Source organism: Perognathus longimembris, chromosome 5, assembly GCF_023159225.1.
Source record: "Perognathus longimembris pacificus isolate PPM17 chromosome 5, ASM2315922v1, whole genome shotgun sequence".
In the NCBI taxonomy this organism is placed as follows: Eukaryota; Metazoa; Chordata; class Mammalia; order Rodentia; family Heteromyidae; genus Perognathus; species Perognathus longimembris.
Genome location: NC_063165.1, coordinates 8,778,491 through 8,798,841, shown reverse-complemented (window position 1 = coordinate 8,798,841; position 20,351 = coordinate 8,778,491). Strand labels below are relative to the sequence as shown.

General features: G+C 45.6%; 1 protein-coding gene across 4 annotated transcripts in view; it reads right to left on the bottom strand.

Moving 5' to 3' along the window:
• The window catches only part of Tiam1 (TIAM Rac1 associated GEF 1), a 264,074-nt gene that overhangs the window by 5,867 nt on the left and 237,856 nt on the right, over positions 1-20,351 (bottom strand). For all 4 annotated transcript variants that reach the window (XM_048346332.1, XM_048346331.1, XM_048346333.1 and 1 more), the window contains 10 exons: positions 18,599-18,778; positions 17,625-17,693; positions 17,216-17,341; positions 14,258-14,366; positions 9,507-9,686; positions 9,270-9,388; positions 7,705-7,813; positions 3,850-3,908; positions 3,078-3,180; positions 1,609-1,696 (listed from right to left, as the gene is read on the bottom strand). In XM_048346332.1, the coding sequence (XP_048202289.1) occupies positions 1,609-1,696; positions 3,078-3,180; positions 3,850-3,908; positions 7,705-7,813; positions 9,270-9,388; positions 9,507-9,686; positions 14,258-14,366; positions 17,216-17,341; positions 17,625-17,693; positions 18,599-18,778 (1,142 nt within the window). The remainder of the gene's footprint in view (positions 1-1,608; positions 1,697-3,077; positions 3,181-3,849; positions 3,909-7,704; positions 7,814-9,269; positions 9,389-9,506; positions 9,687-14,257; positions 14,367-17,215; positions 17,342-17,624; positions 17,694-18,598; positions 18,779-20,351) is intronic.

Genomic DNA, 20,351 nt, shown 5'->3' with positions numbered 1-20,351 from the left:
AAGTAAGAGTTATTTTTTCCTTGTTAAGTTTTTAATGTAACTTTTTATATTCCCCTTCCCTTCCCTACCCCATTTTTGACAGGATCCTGCTATGTAGCCTAGAATGCCCACAATCCTCTTCCCTTGGCATCCTTCATGTTGGGATTATAGGTGTGCACTACCATGCCCAGCTAAATTCTTGATATTTTTTACCAAAGTAACTTTTACCTGGTATTTCTTGGGTTTTTTTGTTGTTGTTGTTTTCTTTGTTTTGGTTTTGGGTTTTTTTTTTTTTTGTTGTTGTTGTTGTTGCCAGTCCTAGGGCTTAAACTCAAGGCCTGAGCACTGTCCCTGGCTTCCTTTTGCTCAAGGCTAGCACTCTACCAGTTGAGCCACAGCGCCACTTCTGGTTTTTTTCTGTTTATGTGGTACTGAGGAATTGAACCCAGAGCTTCTTGCATGCTAGGCAAGCACTCTACCACTAAGCCACATTCCCAGCCCCTCAACTGGCATTTCTTATAAAGAACAAATGTGGAGGATCTAGAGAAGGCCTGTTGGATTCCATGGATTTTTGCCAACAAACGCACACATGAATGAGCCCGTTTAGCTGCCAGAGGAGCTGCTCGAACCTTGCATGGAATATTTTCAAAACCATTGCATTTCTCTTCCTGACAGCTTCCTGGAGACCCGTCCTTCGCTGATCATGGTCGCCCAGCACAGCAAGGGGAGGGAGCAACATGAAACACGGGCTGAGATCCACACCAGCGTTCACTTCCTATAATGTGTTAAGCAAAGTACCCGCTCTGAGCCCTCATTCCCCTCCACCTGAGGAAATGAAATCACGGACCTAAGGTACTCGGCATAATGTTTGGGAAAACTACCTTTGTACTATACTAGCAACATAGCTTTCTAAAACATCACTAATACCTCCAAAGTATTGATTCTTTTGTGGGCAACCCATAACACCCTACTATTCCAAGTAGAATACTAGACTGGTAAAATAAATCACTGAGCGCTTATGATTGAATATAATAGCATGATTACATGTGGATTATATTTAACACCAAATAGAATGTCATTTGTTGGGACCATCCATCTTAATATTGTAGAAGGATCAATGACAGAAAGAGAGTTAAGGACAAAAGAAGATGAGGAGGAAGGGAAAGAAGAAAAACAACCATGATTAAGTGGAAGGCCACGGTAGAAGTTGAGCACACACTCAAGATCAACAGGAGATCTACAGAGGCCAGCGTCCCTGTGTTGAGAGCCATGTCTCCACATGGTGAGGAACTCCAGTAACACCTTCTCACTCTCCCCCCTCCCAGCAGACTCTGGGTGTGCTGCAGCTCACAGATGTGTAAACGACGAACTCAAACACCAAACACTGACACAATCGTGCTGTCCAATTCCACAAAAGGTAACTAGGAGAAGAAAGCCCTCTTGGAACGTTCAATCCATTTCAACAGCCCTATTTCCTGGTAGGAAGACTTTCCATTAGCCAGGTTACTGTCTGAATTCTAATACAACTAGTAGCATGTAGCCCTGACTGCTGGGCAGTGTGTGCTAACTCCTCATGGGTGTGTTTGTCTAGTCGTGGGCGGGGCCTCGACTCCACAGGGCTGGGCTCACCTGCAGCACAGGTGGAAGACCCTCTCGGGCCTCCCCTCTGACTCCGACTTCACGTGGACAATTTCACACACGGCATTCGCCTCTGCATCTAGATACGTTGAAACAAGAACACATCAGGATACAGTGCAATGCATGGGCTTATATTTCTCCCAAGACATTTTTCTCATTCTAGCTCTATGATGCAATACTACAGTAGCACAAGACCGAAAACCCTTCACGAAGCACTTAATGTGTGCTAAGCAGAAATACGAGCAGGCTCTTGTCTAACAGGCCCTCAATCAATCAAATTGACTGAGGAATCCACTTTCAGCTATGCAGCCTGTTTGGCTAAACTATTTCAATCAAGTGATTAGTTCTTTGTAACAGTGGATTAAACAGCGCCTAAGACTCTCCACCGCACACTGCGAAAGGAGAACGCAGCCCCAGGGTCTGTTTGGAGAGTGTTCATTACAAAAGTACAAAGTTCACTGCTACTCAGATATTATTAATTAATATATAATATTGTATATGTTTGTGTATATGTATGTGTATATATAATATACTGCATATGTATATGTTTGTGTCTATATAATACATGTATCAAAATATTGCACATCCATTCATTTAATTCATTCACGCGCATAGTCCATTCATTCACCATTGAATAAATGGCCAAGTACATAAGCTACCGTGGGACCAGTCTTCTGAATACTAGCAGAGTAACTCCATCCTGCAGCGAGCCTCCCTTAGCGTCCTACACGCTAGAGCAGCGTGTAGACAGCCCCACTTTCCCAGGGTTGTTGTTTGCTGAGAACAGCAGAATCCTGGGCCAGAGCACACATGCACATGAACGTGCAGCTCTCCAAGGGTTTTTCTTGTGCCTACCGTCAGCTCTGCTGCTTTACCACTAGAGAGCACTCTAAGCCTTTTGGTTCTGCTGCAGACATAGAACCATATAAAAACAGAGCGTGCTCAGCGGTGGCCCTGGCGACACCAGCGAGCGCTACCATTTGTGGCCATCCGTCATTCTAAGAAACCCCGAGTAAACTCATTTCCTCATTAAGCTGGACTTGGATGAGCCATTCTTCAGGCTTTCAGTATCATCCCAGTTCAGAGGCAGACGTTTCATTTACAATTTCCCAAGAAATTAATTTCAGTTCCCTAAGTATAGGATTTAATTTAAAAAAAAAGTCAGGCATGGGTGGCTCAGGTCTGTAATCCTAGCCTCTCAGAAGACTGTGATCTGAGGGAAGTTCAAAGCCAGCCTGGAAAGAAAAGTCTTATCTCTAATTAACCACCAAAAAGCCTGAAGTGATTGGAGCTGTGGCTCAAGTGGTAGAGTACCAGTCTTGAAAAGCTAAAGCCCAAGTCCTGAATTCAAGCCCCAATACAAGCAAAGAAAAGCTTGGACAGTTAGACCAAGAGTGTGGATACAAAACATAATTCAGACACATACAAGACACAGGAACCCAACATGTGCCAGCATTTACCTGCACTTGCCAAAGCTCGAACCTGCAAGGCTTCCGTGGGGATCATGTGCCGAAATCGGAAGGGGTCCCATTCCTCATAGATTGACAACCTGTGAGAGCCCACCTGTAGGAGAGAAGGAACCGGCTGTGTAAGAACACGCTCACCTGCCTGGCCCAGCTCCCAACATTCTTCACACCAGTCAGAGACTCTCCCCCTCAGTAAGTCCTGCGCATGCCCAAAGGAATTTCACCCTCTTGTGCTCTTTTGCCCATGATGCAGGAAGTGAGAAACTGAATGGTAAATAATTATGCGGAGTGTGTGCAGATAACAAATGCCAAGTCAATGGAATACGGGAAAATAGGAAGGTTCTGGGCCTTGGAGGAAGGCACACGATAGCTAGTCACTAAACAGGAGCCTGCTGCAAGGCAGGATGGAGGTATCTACAAAAGAAATCATAGCTGGGGGCCAATAGCTCACACCTGTCATCCTAGCTACTCAGAAGACTGAGATCTGAGGATCACGGTTCAAAGCCAGCCCAGGCAGGAAAGTCTGTGAGACTCTTATCTCCAATTAGCCACCAGAAAACCAGAAGAGGTGCTGTAGCTCAAACGGTAGAGGGCTAGCCTTGAGCAAAAGAGCTCTCAGGGACAGTGCCCAGGCCCTGAGTTCAAGCCCCACAACCAACCAACCAAAAAAAAAATCATAAAGGCTTTTCTCAATAAAGGAGCAGAATGTACAGATAGAACTGAGAAGCAAGATACACAGAGAGAATTTCACACTGCCAAGTCTTACAAGTTTCTTCTTCTGTTTGGAGCCCTCTTTATACACAAGGACCACAGCTGTTTTGAACACTGAAAAAAAAGAAAACAAAGGCAGTCAGGACGTGAACTCTAGGGCATTCCCCACACAGTAGCGATCACTTATGGTAACAGCATCGAGAAGCGATTTGAAGATGAGAAAGATCGCCTGATCCCAGTCACTGACTCCCACGGCTCACGGCTGTGAAGATCAAAAGCTTGCTGGGACAAAGTTTCCCCATCCAAAACGAGCAAAACAGAAATAACCTCCTTCTCGGAACATTCAGGTAAAATATCCTATTTTAGCTATGCTAACCCAAGGTTAAAACTTAAGCTATACATGTCCAGCAAAAGTCTGTATTAATGTAGTCTGTTTAGGAATAATGTAAGTGTTTTATTATTATCTTTAAGTAGTTGTTCAAAGGAGTTGCCATCTAACAAAGCTGTTTATGAGTACAATGCATCTTGATCAATGTCGCTGCTTTCTTCTACATTCTCACCCATCCCTCCCACCCAACCCTTCCCTCACCCTTAATTCTGTGTGATATGCCTTGTGATTCTCCTCTTTGGAAGTCTGCCCCTCTCTCCTGGCCCCTTTCAAGTACCCGCTTCTTAGTGTTTTATTTTTGTTGAAGTCTGGCTTTGTTTTCCAAGGAATTATACTATTTGAGTTTCCCCTTAAATCTACTGTATTTCAGTCAATACATTTGTATACACTTGCATATCACCCATGATATTTGCTTACTAGTTTATAAGCTACTTCTAGCTTCTATATATGACAAGAAATGTAACCTCTCTGGGCCTGAGTGATCTTCATTTATGCCACTGAAAAACTGAACTCTCTCTCTCTCTATGTCTTTCTCCCCCACACACAACTACTCATTATTTGAGAAATATAACTCATTTTTGACCTAAATAAATGCAAATTCCTTTTGTTTGTTTGTGACAGGATTTCACTACATACTCAAGGCTGGCCTCAACTTTGTGATCTTCCTGTCTTAGCCTCCGCAATAGCTGGGATTACAGGTATGCATCACCATGCCTTGCTTGAAAATTAGTTTATGAAGAAGAATGCAAGCCCAGCTCTTCCAAACAAAGGAATCCAAGAATCTACTGCTTTATTTCTATATTCTTTCAGAAAGTGGGTCAGTACAATGGAGTTTTGCATAATCTCCCAGGGAATTCATGAAGCAATGCTATGCATAGATAGATAGATAGATAGATAGATAGATAGATAGATAGATAGATAGATAGACAGACAGATAGATAGACAGATAGATAGATAATGCAGTGATGTGACTCCTCCTAAAGCAGGAAGTAGAGCTGGTACCCAGAAGAAGTAGGCACCATTTCTTCATCCTCGGTGTCTGTCGCCACTTTTCTCTACATGTCTGCAGTCTCACAATATTCCTCTGTGGAAGCGAACCACTATTATGAGCTTTAGGAGGTAGAGTCATTGGGAAGTGACTGGGTCTAGAGGGTTGGACCCTCATGAATGAGACTAGTGGCTGCTTAGAGAAGAGGCCTAGGAGACAGGCCTTGCCCTTGCCCCACGTGGAGGGCAAGCTAGAAGGTGTCATGGGTGGGAATGGGGGAGGATCTTGGAACAAAAACCTCCTCAACTATGAGAACTAAATGTCTTCTCTGTGTTAGCCATCGAGTCAACAGAGATTTGTTACAGAACCTCAGTGCCCCAGACAGCATCTCTACCCCTTCACTGTGGACCAGAGTGATGGTCTAAAACAGACCTCACTGCAAATAAAGGCTCGGAGAATTCTTTAGAGCCTCAGGCTCCAGGTCTTCCTGAGACCATCCCAAAGCACCCAGCCCATTCCCAACCTGCTCAGGACAAGCTGGTCCCCACTTTATGCAGGGCCACCCTAACTTTGAGATATACAGAACACACCTCCAGCCATGGGTCTCAACCACTCAAGGTCTTCATCCCTTCTAACATCTCAAGATCCAGAGAGAACAGTCTAGGAGGTTCTTTGGAGAGGTTCACAATGACTGACCCCAAGATAGGCCCCACTGGCTCTGTACTGCACCTGAGCCTGAGCTACCTGAGGAGACTCTGCATGCCCGCCATGAATAAAGGCCCTGAGACCCTTCACATGACTACATGGCCCCACACAGAAAGGGGGGGGCAACTTCCCCTTGCTCCCACTTATATTATTTCCTTATTCCAAATCTGTTCATTTCTAACTATATGAAGTGTATAAAATTCAGGGGTCAAGTCATGAAATATTCACAGAACATTTGCTAGCCTGCAGTTCAGCTCAGAACAAGGAGATGGTTGGGGGGGGGGGGTCTTTGTCTCAGAAATAGTTAATACATGCAATGCCACAATATTGAGGCCACATGGCTGCTTAGGGACATGAGTGTGTCCACATCTATTCACACTAAGAAGCACAGACAGCCCAAGAGAAGCCTGAATGTAAAACACAGTGGTGGCGAAGACCCAGCAAGTCCACTTGTCCTCCCAAACACGCCCCCCCCCCCCGGCAAGGCCATGGAGTTCTTAAAGCTCCCCAACGCTTCTGTGGGTGTAGGTGCAGGTATAGGGGTGTGTGTATACGGATGTGTGTGTGTACGCCAATTACTAGGACTTGAACTCAGGACCCAGATGATGTCTCTTAGCTTTTTTGCTCAATGCTGACACCTTACCACTTGAACTATACCCTCACTTAGGGCTTTTTGGAGATAAGACTTTGCTGCCTGGGTTCACTTTGAACTTCAATCCTCAGATCTCAGCTTCTGGAGTAGCTAGTATTACAGGTATGAAGCTTACCTCTACACTCTGTTAAAAGTTATTCTCATTGAAATATCATCAAAAGCCACAGTGGCTCCTTTGACATATTAGGGACACCACTAACTTCTCAATGAATGTCAAGTGAATCTAAGTCAGAAGCCCAAGAAATCTTCGTACTAGGCTCTCTAACCAAAACATCACCATTTGGGAATTCTTCGTGCACATCAGGGACAGGAAGAAAGAAGCAGTAACATCCTCTCTCCCAAGCCTAGAGGAAGAAGGCAGGAGAGACAATGGTAACAGCCAGACACACCACTTAGTCCTAAGGAGGCCAGGAAAACACAACATCTTGGGTGTTGTTTTTTTTCTCCAAGACAAAACAAAAGTGTGGCCTGCTGACTGTTTTGTGCTCAGGAACAGCACCGCCATAAACATCACACGTTCACGCACTGCCAGTGGCAGCCAAGCCTTCCTGATACGGGCACAGCTCCCAGAAGTGAATACAACAGAACCCTGCGAGATCCCTAATCATGTCCACACACATCTACTTCCACAAGTGTCAGCCGTAGTGTGTCTGACATTAGATCAAGGCCCTTAGAGCTACAAGAGTTCTGATGATAACCGGCTTCCTAAATCCTGGTACTGTATATAGCAAGGCAGTCCGAATAGAGTCAAAACCTAGGATTTGGAGTTTTAGAAAGAATCAGTTTCCTTTTGTTATTTTTTTTAAATTTCACTTTTCCTTGGTTTATTACTCATGTATTATTTTGAAAAGATATTCAACCCAACAGCCCAAATCTTAACAAAGAATTTAAAACAATTCTTTCCCTGCCTGTGTGTTTATGTCTGGGACAGATTTGGACACAGCCATGTCCCTAAGCAGCCGGGTGGCCTCAACATTGTGACATGGCATGTATTAACTAGAAGTTTCATTTCCTACTTGTGAGGCTAGTGGCTAGAGCAGAAAAAAAAAACACAACAAAACAATCCAGCAAGTATTATTAGCTTCTTTTTAACAAATCGTGTCTTGAAAAAGACATATTCCTTGGAAAAGAAAGACAGCTATTTCTCTCTTCTTCAAAGCCCTCTTCTGATACATACCAAAGGCTGCCAGTTCAGGTTCCTTTTTCCACTTTCCCAGGGAGGCAGGTGGGTTTAGCCAGATGACCGTGGTGTGTAAAAGCAGGTCCCCCATGCTCAGATCTGCGACCTGCCGAGTCAGAGATAGTGCAAAACTTATTGGGTGGTCCCACCCAAGCTCAAGGGTTCATGGAGTGTTAAACTATGGCAGGCCAGTGTCCATTTTGGCTCCTCTATCTTTCCTAAGCCTTGGGGGAGGGGGGAGTCTTCATCACCCTACCCCGCCCCCCCCCCCCCCCAGCTCACCTCCTTCTTCTCCACTAGAGTGTGGGAAGGGAGATGGAGGGTCATGCTCCACTGGGCTCTGGGGGCTATCATTACCTCTCACCCCCATGACTCCACCCAGTGCTGTCCGCACTTGGCTGTCATGGAAGGAAAGGCAACTTTTCAATGTTTCAGGTACAATTTGCTGTTTGCTTCCAGCCTTCCTGTATCTATCCCAAACGGGTCTGTCACTGAAAACTTTGTAGTCAGTCAACACATTGTCATTGTTATTGTGTTGCTGTGATTTTGATTGTGATTCTGGCATTGGAATTGGAGGCCCTGCACTTTCTAGACAGGTGCTCGATCACTGCAGCCTGCCCTCTAGCCCCTTCTAGTTAGGTTCCAGGTAGGCTTCCGCTTTTGGACTGGGCTGGCCTGTATTGTGATCCTCTTGTGTGTGTTTCTCTCATAGCAGGGATGGCAGGTGCAGGCCATCACAACAGCTTTGTTGGTTGACACAGGGGCAGGGTGGGGAATGCCCAGCCCAAGGGCTGTGTAAACCCTGGAAACCATTTGGTATGTGACAAAACAGACAAATATGCTTCTTGTCAGCTTCCCAGTGACCATCGACCCATACTGGCAATTCATATGGGCTCACGAAATATTTTATAAATAACCAAATGATGCTTGAGAGATTAAAAAGTTCCCTGAGATTGAGGCCTTGCAAACCTTTTGCCTGGACTGGCCTTGAACCACAATCCTCCTGATCTCTGCCCTCCTGAGTAGCTGGAATTATAAGCATGAGCCAGTGTCTCCCGCCTAGCATTCAGATATTAGAATAATATCCCAGAGGTCTCAGAAATGAAAAGCTGAGCCTCAGAAACATATTTCTTATATGAAGTCAGTCCAAGTTTATGTGTGGGTAGTTCATGCCTATAACCTCAGCAAGATCACAGTTCGAGGTCAGCCCAGGCAAAAAGTTAGTGATGGCACACATCTGAAATCCCAGCTACTTGGGAAGTAGAGGTATAAAGATCATGGTCAAGGCCAGTCTGTACAAGAGCATATTAAAAATAAAGCAAAAATGGCTGGACATGTGGCTCAAGAGGTAGAGTACTTGCACAGCAAGCACAAGGCTGCAAACTCAATCCCTAGTACTGGACAACAAAAAAGAAATAGGCTGAAGATACATGCTGTAAGCTTGATACACCAAGGAAAACCGCAATGTAGCTATCAGCCTTGCAACTATGGCCTTAACGACAACCTGCAAACCCCACCATTACTGGGGTACCCTGAGAGGAAGGAAAGAAGGGGCTCCTCACCTCTTTCTTCTCACCAGTCTGCTCGGCAATCAACTGGTCAAACACAGCTCCAAATTCTTCATGGATTTTCTGCATCTCGTTGATATGACTGGCAACCTTGTTCATCGTCTTGATGGCCACTAGAAGAACATGGCTTGTGAGAAGAAGAGTCTGTGAAGACCCTCCCAGGATGGGGTTTTGGGGGGAGGGGAGGGCTCGGGGACGACCCTTTCAGGATGGGGGCATAGGAGTACTCACCATCCAGGTGGTAGTGCTCCTCGCTCTCTGCGTCGGTCAGCGCGAAGAGCTCCTTGAGCAGAAGCGGGTACTTGAGGATTCTCTGGATGGGCTTGATGAGGTAAGACTCCAGGGTGGACGAGTGCTGCTGCCTGGGATTCTGAGCATCCAAGAATGCCTTGAAGGCCGTGTCGGTCTTGGCTGGAAGGATGGAGACGCAGGCTGTCACGGGTCGGGCTGGTTTTGATGCTTTGATATTCAGGCCCTTCCTGGCCCTGAAAGACCGCTCCAAATGGCAGCAAAGGCCTTGCCAGCAAGCATCGACTCACAGCCCCTATACACAGACGTCTCCTCCAGGAGGCGCTGACACTCAGGGCCACTGTGACCCCAGCCTCAGCCCAGGCCCAGGATACATAGCCAGGCATCTGCCACACCCCAAGTGCAACTGACTCAAGCTAGAAACACTAACGCTGCTTCCCAGCCTGAACGCTTCCTCCCCACAGACAGCACAGTGAAGGTTCCTGCGCCCCTCTGCTTCCAGACCACCCCTGATCCCTCCCCCCCACAGGGCCCTGCGTGGCACGCGGCCCTCCGCCTGGGACCTGCGGGTCATGAACTACAGTCCTAAAGACTCACAAAACTGTCGCCTTAACCTCCCCTTACCCTGCTTTCCTAAGCTTGTATGCTCGCTACTGGGAGGAGAACCTCTTTGTCAATCAATCAATCAATCAAAGTCAGAGAAACAAGCTCCATGCCAGGGGCTCACACCTGTAATCCCAGCTACTCAGGAGGCTGAGATCTGAGGATCCAGAGCAGAAAAATTCAAGATGCTCTTATATCCAATTAACCAGCAAAATGCCAGAAGTAGCGCTGTGGCTCAAGTGGTAGAATGCCAGCCTCGGGTAAAAAAGACAAGCAAGAGCACAATGCCCTGAATTCAGCCGCAGTACCGACACAAAGGGAGGGAGGGAAGGAGGGGAGGAGGGAAAAGAAACACAGGCAGCAGGAAAGGAAAAGAGAGACAGCAGCGCCACTGAGTCCAGCTTAAGTGGGTGAGGATGGAGCTCAGTAGTGATCTGTTCCATGTGACTGGCATGCTAAGGTGGGGGACAGAGAGACAACACCTTCCTCTTCATCCTCCCTCTCATCTTTGTCCCAAACTCTGGAGAGCTGTGGGGCTCCCAGAAGCAGAGGGGCCCCTGCCAGCCGCTGATTAGGAAAATGTCGTCCAGGTACAAGGTGAGGTTGGAAGAGGGAAGGACAATGCAAATGACTTAACAGGTTTTTTTTCCCTTCCTCCCTCCCTCCCTCTTGTGCCAGTATTGGGGCTTGAACCCAGGGCCTTCCAGCCTTCCAGTCTCCCTGGTGGGCTATCACAGTGATGAAAGAGGGGTAGGCCAGACTCGCAAAGCTTCAAGCCCCTTCCACCTTCTCTTGCCCTATTGCATCTCTTCCACCCGGCTCTTCCTGAATGAGTGCTTTATGATAAACCAGCAAACAAACCCAGCTAACATCTGAATACTCGTTCTTCATGTTCGGAGGTCACATCATCCACTGGAAATTAGAGACAGCACCCCAGGGACTCATTGCTTGTGTAACAGCATCTGGTGTATCAGGGGAATTCAGGTAGTTCTCAAATGAGTAAATAATATTTTTTTAAAACCTAGTGGGTACATATTTATGTAAGTATGTATAATTCACATACATGACTCCTATGTGTATGGAGACATAGCAGCTATCTCCAGTCCCACTGGCTAGACGTGTGAGCTAATACCAAAAATGTATAAAGCTCGTGAAATTGTCAAGTGCTTTCTCTGTCTTTATACAGCTAGGAAAATCAGCAACTATGAAGGAAGACCTCACGAGGCCACCATTGCCCATCTCTGTTGTCCTAATAGGAGGAATAAGACTTCCTGGGCCTCAGACATCATTTCTTCTCCTCAAATTTTCACCACAAATCTCAAGTTCAAAGCGTGGACATGGCTCTCTGACCTGAGAGCTTTTCGACTGGGGGAGGAGCAGGTGCCTCACAGGGCTTGGTGAACCACAAAAGTATTCCTGGTTCTTTCTTTCTCTTCTTTCTCTTGGGTCATTTGGAAGTCAGAAAAAAGTAGGTCGTGCCTGCTGTTTTAACAGATAGTTTTTGATGACAGTATAATGTTTTTCAGGTGCAAAAGATAATGTTATTGTATTAAGAAAAATCCACAGAGGCAGAATTTAATCTAACTAAGCAATGAAAAAAAGTACTAATTGCTTGAAGGAATATAATGGGTATATAATTTCACTATAGAGCAAGGTACTCTAAAATGGTTACTTTAATAATCTGATAATTAACAATAAATAAAGGTTTTATAAGAAACACACAGAGAACTCATGTGATGAATGTGACATGCAGATCAGATAGCAAAACAAGGACATTTCTAGAATACTTTTTTTGTAGATAAGCACTATCATTGTGTCTGTCAGTACCTGGAACTTCATCATCCAGGTCATCACTATCTTAATATTTCCCATAGTGCCACCCCATTCTCTTTGGTAGCAACCTGAATACATGCATGGGAAGGATTCGCATATCCAGGGCTTTGCTCAGCAGACATCTGCAGGGCAGCCACACTGGCAGCAATATGTACTCCATGGCTGCACACAGAGCATATAAATACACATACTATATATCCACAGGGGCTGCGGGAGTTTGAGCTTTGGATGTGTTAGGCTGTCACCTGAGCTAGCCCTCTACCTTTTGGCTTTTAGATTATTACTTATTTATTTATTGCTTTTATTTTGGGGGCAGTCTAAGGTTTGAATTCAGAATCTTGCACTTGCTCTGCTGGCTCTCCACTACGTGAGTCATGTCTACAGATGTTCCTTGTGCTGGTGGCGTGAACCTGACTGCCTGAGCTGGCTTTGAACCTCAGCCCTCTAGACCTTAGCCTCCTGAGTAGCTAAGATTACAGTGTGAGCCAATGCCACTGAGCTCAGGTTTTTTTGGTGGGTTTTTGTTTATTTTAAAGATAGAATCTCACATTTTTGCCCAGGGCCAGCCTAGATCATGACCTGTGGGATCACAGGCACACCTTCGCACAGCTTACTCATTTGTTGAAATAACCTTGAATTTCAATCCCGAGCACCATGTCCTGAGTAGTGAGGACTATAGATATAAGACACCTTCCTATCTAACTGCATTCTACTTGTTAACCAACATCGTACGCCTCCTCACCCCATTATGTTTAGCCTCTGCTAACCGTAAGCCTATTCTTTATTTCTATGAGATCAACTTTTTACCCATCACCAACCGCCACACACTGCACTATGTAAACACAACTAGTGGAAACTCACAGAATGTTTGATTGTCTTCTCGGAAACCTTAAGAAAGGTATCTGGGGGCTGGGAATATGGCCTAGTGGCAAGAGCGCTTGCCTCCTACACATGAAGCTCTCGGTTCAATTCCCCAGCACCACATATATGGAAAATGCCAGAAGGGGCGCTGTGGCTCAGGTGGCAGAGTGCTAGCCTTGAGCGGGAAGAAGCCAGGGACGGTGCTCAGGCCCTGAGTCCAAGGCCCAGGACTGGACAAAAAAAAAAAAAAAGAAAGGTATCTGGGTCATGAGCTGGTAGCCCATTCCTGTAACCCTAGCTACTCAGGAGGCTAAGATCTGAGGATGGTGGTTCTAAGCCTGTCTGAGCAGAAATGTCCATGAGAGTTTTATCTCTCCTTAGCTAGCAAAAAGGCAGAAGTAGAGGTGTGGCTCAGGCAGTAAAGTGCTATCCTTGAGTGAAGAAGCCATGTAAAGTGCAAGGCCCCAAGTTTAAGCCCCAGTGCTGGCATAAAGATGGAAGAAAGAAAGAAGAGAGGGAGGGCAGGAGAGAGGGACGGAAGGGCGGGAGGGAGGGAGGGAAGGAGGGAGGGAGGGAGGGAGGGAGGGAGGGAGGGAGGGAGGGAGGGAAGGAGGGAAAGAGAAAAAAGAAAAAGAGAAAGAAAGAAAGAGAGAAAGAAAGGAAGGAAGGAAGGAAGAAAGAAAGAAAGAAAGAAAGAAAGAAAGAAAGAAAGAAAGAAAGAAAGAAAGAAAGAAAGAAAGAAAAAGAAAGAAGAAAGAAGGAAAGAAAGGGAAGGCAGGCAGGCAGGCAAAGGAAAAAAAGACAAAGAAGGGAAAAGGAGGGGAGGAGAGGGGAGGGAGGGGTGGGGGGGAGGGCAGGGCAGGGGAGGGAAGGAAGTTGGTATCTGGGCTGAGGATACAGCTCTGATAGGAAAGAAAAGGGGGAGGGAGTGGTGGGGGAGGGAAAATCAGTTTGCTGATATAAAAACTTCATTTTGTTCTGGAAAAACAAAAAACTGCAACCAGAGTAATTTTTATGAATAACTGGAACATTAGTTGTGATACCAGCAGCTATTATCAAATAGCCAGGGACAAAAACAAGCAAAGGAAAGAAGAAATTCCACAAACAGGTATAAGAAGTACGGTGGCTATAAATAGAAAGGAAGGAAAATCAGGTTGCTGTGGGAATTTTTAAACCCTCCGGGTTTTTACATAACCACAAGATGCCCCATCTATTCCTATCCCAAAATGGCTGAGTCTGAACTCTCATTACAAAGAAAACAGATGAAATGAATCTTTTGCGATATTAACATATTTGCTTTCTCGATACCTGTATGCGCAGCTTATGGTAAAGTCTACGTGGCAATCAATGACTCTTAGAATTGGGCCTCAAAGGCACCAACCACAGTGGGGCACACAAACGAGAGCTGCCACGTGACGAGTCCTCCGAGGCCTTACCTTTCACCAGAACCTTGGGGACTTTCGTGTGGCTGGCACAGAAGGCACTGTAGAGCTTGAAGCGGTCAGCGTAGTACAGAAAGGATCCCCCCAGAGAGAACAGCACTTTCTGGAATTAATGAGACAATGCACAGTTGGTTCATTTTGCTTCCCATGCCGATCTATCAGCAGGACCTAACGGGGAGCTCAGATCAGAGCGAGCTCCCCACGACTGAGCACCATCTATGCTGGTTAAAGCCTTTCATCTGCACCGAGGTCCTGAGATTAACTCTGAGAAGCCCCAGCGGGCTAGACGTGTACAATGCAAGTTGGATTTTTGTCTTCTCAGTATTTACAGAGATGTCGCTGGGGTTCCAGGTCTGTATCTCTGAATGACCTATGTGTGATATCAAAGTGTCAGTGAGTAGAAAAAAAATATATATGTATATATAATCATATATACATACATATGGTTTTCCTCATTGATGTGTGTGTGTGTGTATATATTTTTTTTTCTAGAAAAAAGCAGAAATCCCTTCAACTCTCTAGTGAGCTTCCGCTGACAGACACAAGTGACAAATCAAGTAAAGGAAGGAAGGGCTCACGCCTCCAAAATGGAAAACACATTTCTGTAGTCCTTACCTTCTCCCTCCCCAAAACTACTCTGTGCGCTAGCAGGAAGCGGGTAAGAATATAAGCCAAGCTAAGCAAGACACACACTCAGCTAGGGAAATCCGGTGTCCTCTCTCTAGTCTGCACACCTGGCAGCCTGTGAACTGGTAAAGGCCTGCCTCTACTAGAGCGTGACAAAGTCTTCTTAGCACACATTTTATACGAACGAGTGAATGAACAAAGGAGCCTCAGAAAAGCATGAGCCAAAAGCTCATATTCACTGATCTAGTCTTGTTCAGAGACTTGCTTCATTCGTTTTAGGCTTAGATTTAAAAGTTACCAAGCAAAGAATTAAGGTTTTAAATTTGAGTGATAAACTTTCTCCCAAGCACACGTTTGTATGTGTGTGCACAAGCACATGTATGTGCGTGCATGGAAGTAGGGTGGACTTGAACTTGGAGACTTGTACTCTCTAGATAAATGTTCCCCCCCCACACACACACCACCCTTTTTTTGTTTGTTTGAGGCCAGCCTGGGGCTTGAACTTGGAGCCAGGTTGTTGTCCCTGAGCTTCGTTGGCTCAAGGCTAGCTCTCTACCACGTGAGCCACAGTGCCACTTCTGGTATTTTCTTAGTAGTTCATTGAAGATAAGAGTCTCACAGACTTTCCCGCCCTAGCTGGTAGGAAACCTCCAGCTTCAGATCTCAGCCTCCAGAGGGGCTCAGATAACAGGCGTGCGCCACTGGCGCCCCGCTCACCCCACCCTTGCTGCTTTATTTTGCTTCTCTTAGGGTGTGCGCTTTTGTCCAGCTGGCCTGGGACTGAGTCCTCCCACTTTGCCTCTGGAGTAGCTGGGATCACAGGCTTGCATCCCCACAATTCAGCCCCCCGCCCCATGTACTATATCTAGTACATAATGTAGTGTAAGTTGATAGACTTCTAGTTGAAAGAATAAAAGGTTATTTGTGATCACACAAAGACCTAAAGGTGTTCTACACCTTCAAGGTCAGCTCCTCGAGGTGGCAGCAGCAGGGCCCACGACCCTGTGAGGCCTCATTATCCTCGAAGCCAGGATCAACAAGAGAAGCTGTGGGGGCTGGGGATATAGCCTAGTGGCAAGAGTGCCTGCCTCGGATACACGAGGCCCTAGGTTCGATTCCCCAGCACCACATATACAGAAAACGGCCAGAAGTGGCGCTGTGGCTCAAGTGGCAGAGTGCTAGCCTTGAGCGGGAAGAAGCCAGGGACAGTGCTCAGGCCCTGAGTCCAAGCCCCAGGACTGGCAAAAAGAAAAAAAAAAAAAAAAAAGAGAAGCTGTGGAAGATCAAACCTTTATCCCTGCATTCATGCTACAGATCATTTAGTTAACTTTGTATCTCCTAAACACCATATAGTAAGAACAGATTAAATAGTAAGTAATTCACTTTTTCTTCTGGCCTGAAAATTTGATTTCAGGGCATACTGCACACAGAGGACACGAGGGCTATATCTGCCAGCGTGCATCTAAAGTAACAGGAAGCAGAACTTGGTTGCCTGAGGGTGGGCGGCAGTGAGAGGCACAAAAGAGGCAGGAAGATACATTTAGGAGTGACGACTGTGTTCATTGTCTGGATTGTATGGATAGCTGCATCGTACGTGCATGAATGCATGCACACATGCGTGTGTGTGTGTGTGTGTGTGTGTGTGTGTGCACGTGCATGTTTTCACCCTGATCAAACTGTATATTTTAAGTATGTACAGTGTATTACTTGTCAGTTGTAGCTCTGTCGATCTATTTTTGAAAAGTATGTGAAGGTAGGATAGAAGCTCACACAGGTACCAATGGGTTTTGGGGGCTGGACTTTTGGCACAGGAAATCTCTATAGTTACCGCAAGCATCCAGGGGAAGGGATGAGCCGTGAGCATTAACTAACACTCCAGCCATACATCCTCATTAGGACAGCAAGGACACTGTGTGCTAGATTGCCTTCCTCCTGAATAATGATAAGCATTTCTATCCAGCAAGCTTTGAATTAATTTGTTTACTGGAAAGCCAGAGGTGCTATTTTAATTTGAACAGAGCTAATTCATTAAAGACCCTCTCATAAACAAAACAAAAGGTCAAGGTTGACACATCTTCCAAAATGGAAGCTGCAGATGAACCAGTTTAGCACACACTGAGGTTCCTGGTCTTTTATCAGCCATACAAATTGGACACAAACACTCCTCCCACTGACCAATCCAAGGATGGCAGCACCATGAGCACCAAACTTGCCAAAAAGTCCCTAATACACACACACACACACACACCACAGTGTGCCACACTTTCGCCCATAGGACACTCCATTCCCACCCCCACAAATCAAGGGACAAGGACAAAAGCTCACCTTAAACTGATCGACTTTCTCAAGCTTTTCCAAATCAGGTACCAGTCTCACTCCATCTTCTAGCGTTTTAAGAAATTCTACTTGAAACTCCACCATTTCTGTTAAATTCCCAAAGAGCACATCAAGCTGAAACATGAAAAGGAGAAAAAAAAATCCATCTGCCACTGAGTGTTCAGAAATGGTTTCTATCTGTCTATAAGGTTTTTCTACCAGTACTTATCAACATGGGTGACGGTTTGCCTACCAGCTCCTTGATCTCCAAGGCTTCACGGGAAGTACTTGGCTTACATTATCACAGCTAGGAAAATTCAAAATGCTTCCAGTAGTATACAAATTCCCTATTCCTGCCTTCCTCCAAGCAAGTCAAACTAGTGCAAACCTCACGAAGTGAAGACAAAATGCACCCTACCTCATCTTGGGTGAGAAATGTCTCTTTCTGAAGAGGCTTCAAGTATCTCTCCATGAGACAGTTTAAGTCCTGAAAGTCAAAAGAAATAACTCGTTAGCACATCCAAAAGTCTGGGAAGAACCTAAAGGAGAGATGAAAAGAGCATATCATATCCCAATGCTAACAAAGCCCAAATACAAGAGTAAGTCTACCTCTTCTGCAAATATCTTGGGTTCTTCACACTATGTGGTCTCTGCTGAATCCCCTGAAGTCATTTTGGGTCTAAACAGCAGGAACAAGTAGGGCTGTGTCCCAATAAAACTTTGTTTGCAAAAGCAGACAGCAGGCTGAATTTGGTTCCAGGACCATAATTTGCTAGTTTAGATTAAAATGCATGTCAGGTGCTGGTAGCTCATGCCTGTAATCCTAACTACTCAGGAGACTGAGATCTGAGGGTCACAGTTACAGCTTCCAGGGAGGAAAGTCCATGAGAACTCATCTCCAACAAACCATCAGAAAGTAGGAAGTGAAGCTGTAGCCTTGAATAAAAAAGCTAAGGGACAGCACCCAGGCCCTGTGTTCAAGCTCCAGGACTGGCACCAAAAACAAACAAGCAAAAAAGATTCTGCTTTTGTATTAGCTCAATAGATAGATAGATAGATAGATAGATAGATAGATAGATAGATAGATAGATAGATGGATAGATAGCAAGGTTATAAGAGTAACTTCGCATTCATTATCAATTCTGCCTGTTTACATTCTTTTACGTGTGCGTCCCCATGTATCAACTGATTCTAAATTTCTAGAAGTAGCACGCTTCCCTAAAATTCAAAAGGAGAGCTAATATTCCGAATGAAGGCCCAATTCCACAGGAAGAAGAGGATTCTAGATCCCACAATCCAGTCCCCATCAGTCCCAGGCAGCAGGGCCACACTCAGACACCAGCTGGGGATTTTCTAGAAGGGCGGGGAAGGGAGGCAGCAGCCTGGACGTACTTTGACGTAGGTGCGCTCCGTCTCCAGGAGCTCGCAGATGACCTTGCGCAGCTTATCCGCATCTGACAACTGTCTCATGGTGGCCAGCTGAGGCCCTGTGGCGTCCGGAGGCGACGGGCTCGGGTCAGAGGAGCTCATCTCATGCAAACTGCGGCAAAACGCGGCCACCTGCTCTGTACTCTTTGGAGCACAGGAGAGGAGACAGGCAGGGGTGTTTAGCGCTCATCATTAAGCTTTCTGGGGAATAAACTCACAAATAAATTACATCTCATGTTTCCCAAATCACTCCATACCCAGGAGAGTTCCAAGGAGGCTGAGGACAGAATAACAAGTGCTAACACCATGCAAGCGCTCACTGCGCATGTCAGGCACTGGTCTGATGCTCTTAATCGTCCCATCTGGTACGGAAGGGCTACCATGATTCCCATTGGACAGTTGGGACAAAGGAAGCCCAGGGAGGTGACAAAACTTGCTAAGGATGACATACTAGTGGTGGCAGTATGGTTTCAAAGCGTATGGGATTTTTGTTGTTTGTTTCAGTTCTGAGGATTAAACCCAGGCCCTCCAAGAGGCCAGACAAGAGCTCTACCCCTGAGCCACATCCCCAAGCTTAAGCCTAGAACCTTCACCCACGCCCGCGTCACACAAGGCGCAAGGGAATCCATCATCACCAGACCCAGCTCAGAGCACTGTCTACTTATTTTGTAATGCTGAGGACAACTTCCTATATTCATTTAAAAGCTCTTTTTGATGTATGACAGACATACCCACTGTGGGTTTTATTTGGTTTATTACGTTTCTCTAACCCTGGATTTTACAAAGGGAAAATCATGCTCTGAGAAGAGCATGAAATTGGCTTCAAACAGGCCAGAGACAGACAGACAAATAGACAGACAGACAGACAGACAGAAATCGAGAGAAGGGATCCAGGTGGGGTGTGGTCATTTACACCTGTAACCTTAGCTACTTGGAAGGCAAAGATAGGAAGGATTATACTTTTGGGGTAGCAAGGATAAAAAGAAATAGAGAACCCCACCTCAGCAAATAAGCTGGTCTGCATAAAATCCCAGTAATGTGAGAAGAAGAATAGATTAGGAGAATCACCTTCAGGCTCGCTATGGGCAGAAAAAAAAAATAACCTAAAAGCAAAATAAAGCTGGAAGTATGGCTCAAGGGGTAGAGCTCTTATCCCATACTGACATTTTTTTTTCTAAAGAGAGACAGAGATGATTCAGATGAAGACTGTAAACTTTATGCAAACATTTGCCATCTAAGTGGTTTAGGATTCTAAAAATCACAGCCTGTCTGTAAAGCACAGGCTGCTGAAGAGCCAGTGAAAGGAGTGGCTCTCCCCCTTAGAGTGTACTAGAATCATCTGGGGGCATTTTAAACCTCCCATGCCCAGGGCACAAGACAGCATTTAAACAAAAATCTCTGCAGAGGGATATGGCAGAACTCGCATTTTTATGGCTCCCTATGAAATTGTTCCAGAGCTATTCTGGGGCATAAGTCTAGCCTATGTCCATATGTACTTCCTCAAAATGTTTCCTGGAGAACTGCTTAAGGATGGTGGCTATATTCTTGGACTGCTCTTCTATTGTCTAATTCCATGTTAGGCACAAAGGCTACACTTCTGGTATATAAAGAATTACTTCTTAAGATGGGGTGGCTCACCCCTGTAATCCTGGCTACTACTCAGGAGGCTGAGATCAAGAGGACAGAGGTTTGAGGATAGGCCAGCCAAAAAGTTTTC